At 38.1% G+C, this 6,265-nt stretch overlaps 1 protein-coding gene across 8 annotated transcripts in view; it reads left to right on the forward strand.

The window, feature by feature from the left end:
* CFAP20DC (CFAP20 domain containing) overlaps window positions 1-2,999 on the forward strand; it is a 253,072-nt gene extending 250,073 nt beyond the window's left edge. For 4 of the 8 annotated variants that reach the window (XM_055558821.1, XM_055558829.1, XM_055558823.1 and 1 more), the window contains 2 exons: window positions 2,270-2,346; window positions 2,438-2,999. In XM_055558821.1, the coding sequence (XP_055414796.1) occupies window positions 2,270-2,346; window positions 2,438-2,550 (190 nt within the window). In that variant the 3' untranslated portion in view covers window positions 2,551-2,999. The remainder of the gene's footprint in view (window positions 1-2,269; window positions 2,347-2,437) is intronic. The other 4 variants (XM_055558824.1, XM_055558832.1, XR_008706376.1 and 1 more) reach the window with 3 other exon arrangements.
* The last annotated feature ends 3,266 nt before the right edge of the window (window positions 3,000-6,265 follow it).

Genomic DNA, 6,265 nt, shown 5'->3' on the forward strand with positions numbered 1-6,265 from the left:
TCTTTCTAAATTCCATATATATGCGTTAGTATACTGTATTGGTGTTTTTCTTTCTGGCTTACTTCACTCTGTATAATAGGCTCCAGTTTCATCCACCTCATTAGAACTGATTCAAATGTATTCTTTTTAATGGCTGAATAATACTCCATTGTGTATATGTACCACAGCTTTCTTATCCATTCATCTGCTGATGGACATCTAGGTTGCTTCCATGTCCTGGCTATTATAAACAGTGCTGTGATGAACATTGGGGTACTCGTGTCTCTTTCCCTTCTGGTTTTCTCAGTGTGTATGCCCAGCAGTGGGATTGCTGGATCATAAGGCATGTCTATTTCCAGTTTTTTAAGGAATCTCCACACTGTTCTCCATAGTGGCTGTACTAGTTTGCATTCCCACCAACAGTGTAAGAGGGTTCCCTTTTCTCCACACCCTCTCCAGCATTTATTACTTGTAGACTTTTGGATTGCAGCCATTCTGACTGGTGTGAAATGGTACCTCATAGTGGTTTTGATTTGCATTTCTCTGATAATGAGTGATGTTGAGCATCTTTTCATGTGTTTGTTAGCCATCTGTATGTCTTCTTTGGAGAAATGTCTATTTAGTTCTTTGGCCCATTTTTTGATTGGGTCATTTATTTTTCTGGAGTTGAGCTGTAGGAGTTGCTTGTATATTCTCGAGATTAGTTGTTTGTCAGTTGCTTCATTTGCTATTATCTTCTCCCATTCTGAAGGCTGTCTTTTCACCTTGCTAATAGTTTCCTTTGATGTGCAGAAGCTTTTAAGGTTAATTAGGTCCCATTTGTTTATTTTTGCTTTTATTTCCAATATTCTGGGAGGTGGGTCATAGAGGATCCTGCTGTGATGTATGTCAGAGAGTGTTTTGCCTATGTTCTCCTCTAGGAGTTTTATAGTTTCTGGTCTTACGTTTAGATCTTTAATCCATTTTGAGTTTATTTTTGTGTATGGTGTTAGAAAGTGTTCTAGTTTCATTCTTTTACAAGTGGTTGACCAGAGTTCCCAGCACCACTTGTTAAAGAGATTGTCTTTAATCCATTGTATATTCTTGCCTCCTTTGTCGAAGATAAGGTGTCCATATGTGCGTGGATTTATCTCTGGGCTTTCTATTTTGTTCCATTGATCTATATTTCTGTCTTTGTGCCAGTACCATACTGTCTTGATAACTGTGGCTTTGTAGTAGAGCCTGAAGTCAGGTAGGTTGATTCCTCCAGTTCCATTCTTCTTTCTCAAGATCGCTTTGGCTATTCGAGGTTTTTTGTTTTTCCATACAAATTGTGAAATTATTTGTTCTAAGACCACAGATTTTGTTTCACAGTCACTGATTCGTCCTTTCAAAAAGGGCTCAGTATTTATGGAGTCTGTATTATGGGCCAGCCATGCCCATGCCCACCATCCAAGCCCTATCCAAAGCTGACCTGGTAAGCATGCAGGCCAAAGGCTTGGTTTTCTTTGGTCCGTAGTAGCCCATGCTAAGAAAAAAGAGAGGGATAGTGTCTTCATCACCTCCTCCTTCCTGAGCCTGCTCTGGGAGTCTCCAGATGAGGGAAGTCTTGCTCTCCCAGCCTCTGAATTCCTATCCTGTGTATTTTGAGATGTCCAGAGGGCACTTGCTTGCTGGTGATGGCATAAGGTACACAAGTGCTGAGCACAGCACTGGGCACATATAAGGTGCTCAGGTAACATTTTAGTAAAACAGCTTTTTTTTTTTTTTTTTCTTTTCATTTGTTGAAAACCAACCAAACCTTGCTAATGACGTAGGCCATAGGCATTCTCTACAACCAAATCATCTAAATAATTATCACAGGGAAAAAAATTTGACGTGTTCATTTTCCCTGAAAATTTGACACATCTTGCTACCACTAATACAATTACAGATCATCTGACATTGTTTTCCTCATGTGTTCTTTGCTTTGCATAGCTTATATTTCTAAACGTTATTTTAATTCATGTTTCTGTGGTAGCCTTTTTAGGATGTATGAATGGGGATTGAGCTCTTTGCTGTGTTACTTCATTTGCACTGTTTGGCATTTGTGCAGCTCTGGCCCATGAAGAAGGCTAGAGCTGTGATAATCAAAGATAATCAAATTTTGAATCCCATTCAACCCTAATTAGCATAACTCTTTAGTCCTTTGGCCCTCTTCCTTAGTCCTCTCTCCTCCCTGCCAGTTCTGCACGCTCATTTTCCTTGTGCTTTATAGTGAATCTGGCCCCTCTGATCACCGTTTCTTCTCTATCTTACACGGCAAGTATAGAGCCATGACATCTGCAGCGCTCCTGCCTCCCAGCGTTGACGTCCCGCCCACACAAGGATGGTCCTCCAGGACAAATGGTGATTCCTGCTCCCTCGCCCTTCTCTGTTGCAGTTTAAGAATTCCCGGCGAGGCCAGCAGCTAACATGACTGTGCTTTGCGTCCCCACAGGTGAAGAGGAGCTGAGTGTGGAAGAGGATGAGGAAGTGCTAACTCTGCTGTATGACCCATGTTTGAACTGTTACTTTGATCCCCAAACTGGGAAGTACTACGAGTTGATATAACGCCTGCTTCCAGGGCCAAGGATGGCTGCCCCAGGTGGAGCAGGAGAGCAGCTCTGATTCTGTTAAGTTGGCGTTACAAGTGTGTCTCCGGTAGGCCTACAGGATCAGAAAGAACTAAGAGAGATGAAGTCAGTTTGTACATAATGTTCAATGTTAGGACTGCCTACATTCTTTATATAGATGGGTGTGACTTTTCAGAACTGTGAAGGAGTTAATATAGAGACAAGATTGTAGGACTTTGAATTGCTACTTATTTGTTGGTTCTTATCCTATATATAATTCTGTTTACTTCATATACTTTTATGTAAATGAATTAAGAGTTATTCAAATTTTTGCAGTGTTAATGTGTAAATGATGGCTTGATACACAGAAAATGTATTCATATTTAAAAGATGCCTTTTCTTTTATTACCTATTTGTATTAAAAATAAAATATGATGGTCAGAAGAATGCCTTTTAAACTGCTTCTTTTTATTTAACCCACTTTCTTTGCCAGAATATTCCTAGATGGTATTTACTTTTCCTTAGACTTCTAGAAAAGGAATTACTGTGAATTAGTCAGACTTTATGATCATATTTTATTGGCACTGGCCCCACAATTTCCATTTCATTATAGTTCATCCATAGTTTGCCAAAGATCATAACATTGTTAATAACTTCAGCTACTTAGCTCTGTGCTTTTTAAAAAATTATCTATGAATACAAATCTAGCTCTATGGATCCATATTTAGTAAGAAGCCACCCATTTGAGCACTCTACATACCTTACCACTTCTGTGACTTAGACCTGGAGAAATGGAGGAGACTTCCTTTGGTCTTGAAGACTACGCCATTGTAACCCTGCTCATTCCATCACAAGGAAAAAAAATCACGTGCTTCCTGAATTTGAATAGACTAGCCTTGAATTGTGTGCCAAATATATAAATAGTGAGTTCAAGGAAATACTTATTGTATTAGCTTATTGTGTTAGGCATATTTTGTTATTTAATAAAAATTTTATAATAAGAGTACCATTGGAAATGAAAAATTATTGGTGTACAGTTGGATTTAATGGCAATATTATAATTTCATTTAATGTTGCTTGATAAAGGAAATAAGAGCTCTTTTTTTTTTTCAGGAGTAGATTTGGGCTCCTGTTCAAAGGATTATACATTATTTATAACCATGTTGGTATTTGGTAAACTTTTATTAATTCACAAAGAATACCTTTGTTTTGAATCTTTCTTCAAAATCTTCATACTTACAAAATGCCAAAATTAACTACAGCTTCATAAAACATGCAGAATGATAAAAAGAGTTGGTTGTGACCTTGAAGATTGGAGCAGAACTTGGAAAGCCTTATTACTGCTTTCATGAGTATCGAGATCATCCACATAAATAGAAGCCAATTAAAATTCCATACTAGTTGAGATGTGAAGTTGCAAATATCGAAAAATCATGATGAGCTAAAAGTAATTAAGGATACAAGAGTGCCTCATCAGCCTCTTAACAGAATGCTGCAAGGCCTCTGAGTGGACTCAAGCTAGGACCTAGAAAACTCTGTTGGAGTTCTTGAACTGCAAGCAACAAATACGCTTGATCCCAGAATCCAAAGACTTGTTGAACAGTCAGACTACAGGAGGCACAGGAATCAGGAAGCTCTGGGAATCCTACAGTAGGAACTAACAGTTTCTCTCGATGACGGTCACCAGGATGACAGTGCCCCCTCTTTCTGCCTTGAGACTCTCAGCTGACTTGTCAGTTTTCCCCAGGACCACATGGAATGGGAACTAGGTAGTCCCCAAAGAAGAGGGCCCTGTCAAAACTTGGAGAGGGACACCAAGCAGGCAAAAACAACAGATGTCTACCATGGGTGTCTAAAGATTTTGTTTCTTGTTTATGAGTAGAGAGCAGAGAATTTTTTAGGGTGGTGAAACTACCCTGTATGAAACTATAATGATAGGTATATATCATTATACACCTGGTCAGATCCAGAAAATGTCCAGCACCAAGAGTGAACCATAATGCTGTGGACTTTGGATTATTATGATGTGTCATTTTAGGTTCATCCTTGGTTAAAAACAAAAGCACCATTCTGGTGAGTCAGGTTGATAATGGGGGAAGCTACATATGCATAGGGGTAGGGGATGTATGGGAAGTCTCTTAACCTTCCTCTCAATTTTGTTAAAAACTTGCTCTTAAAAAGATTGTCTTTTTTAAAAAATGACATTCAAAATAAATTAAAAATTAAAATGTCTCAGCGGCTCACCTCTCATCCATTTTGCCCATCTCTTCCCTCCGTTCTCTACCCAAAATTTTCTCAGCGATTCAGTCTACCCATGGGAACACTTAATGAACCACAGCCCATACATCCAACCACACAGAAATATTAACTTGCAGTTTCGATTCAACTATCCCAGACTTGGGATTCCAACTGGCCCACTTTGGTCCAGTGGCCGTCAAGAACCCTCTTCTGTGGATGGTGGAGAAAGGCAGTTAAGGAGTTTCTGATGAACCTAGCAGATGCTGCAAAAGTTATCTACCACGATGTCATATTTTCCACTTTTTTCACTTTGTTTAAAAAGAGTAGCTTCAATTTCTATTGACAAGATTTTAAAGAAGAATTGAAAAATAGAAATAGATGTGCCCCCATGTTGCCAATTTTAAACCAAAATGGTATATCCAGTTTACTTGGAAATTCATTGCTTGGGCTGTGTGGCTTCACCTATCAAATTTTGCTGCATATGAGAATTTCTTGAAAAGTTTATAAAAATATTGATACTTAGGTTCCACCCCCAGAATGTTTTGTTCGACTGGTCTTGGATGCAACCTGGGCATTGGAAACTTTGAAAACCTCCCCTGGCAATTTGAATGTGTAGTCAGTGCTTGAGACCACTGCTGTATGTTAGATCCAGTGTGATGAGAGGACAGATTTGCCTAATCACATGTAGCAGTGAGGGAAAGTTTATATTATTAGTTTCCATTTTTAAGACCTGGATTTCTACTTTCCTCATCAAATGTGTGGTGAACGCATGCACTGCAAGTGGATTCTGAAAAAATAGTTTGATTCAATATGGAGATGCATCTCACAATAAGTTGGTATCAATTTGAGAATTAATTAAGTTTCTTGTTTCATATAATTTGGGGTGCAACTTGCAAGTGGCTTTAAGTCTTCAATGTCTAAATTATTATTTAATTACAGAACCCAAGAATTATAGAAAAATAACTGTCAGCTGATTTGTGGCATCAAATCAATGATTTAGCTTCTCTGGCAATTATAATTTTTCTCTAATTTTATTTTCTATTAAAGGAAAAATATTGGCATATGCAAAATACATAGATACTCTTGCGTAATAATTTGCCCCATTGTATTTCTCCATATTTTTAGATTAGCTTCATTTGAATCAGTCGTTTCAACCACATCTTGATTTTTTTTTAAGTACAAACTTTAATACCCAAGAATAGTGTAGTGACAGATTGTCTGACCCGAAGGACAATTAATTAAAAGAACTAATCTTAAAGTTGCCCTTTGGCTTTAATTAAAGATATAGCTGCTGAAAGTTTCTTTTTTAAAAAGCTGTTTAATGACAGCAAGTACAGTATTAAAACTAGGTTTATCCCAGGTTGCCTCCTGTGACTCTCAATCACCAATCAAAATGGCCAGAATAGTGAGGTTTAAGGATCACCTATCCATTTGTCTAGTCAAGGCTATGGTTTTTCCTGTGGTCATGTATGGAT

This window comes from Bubalus kerabau, chromosome 20 (genome assembly GCF_029407905.1).
Source record: "Bubalus kerabau isolate K-KA32 ecotype Philippines breed swamp buffalo chromosome 20, PCC_UOA_SB_1v2, whole genome shotgun sequence".
Lineage (NCBI taxonomy): Eukaryota > Metazoa > Chordata > Mammalia > Artiodactyla > Bovidae > Bubalus > Bubalus kerabau.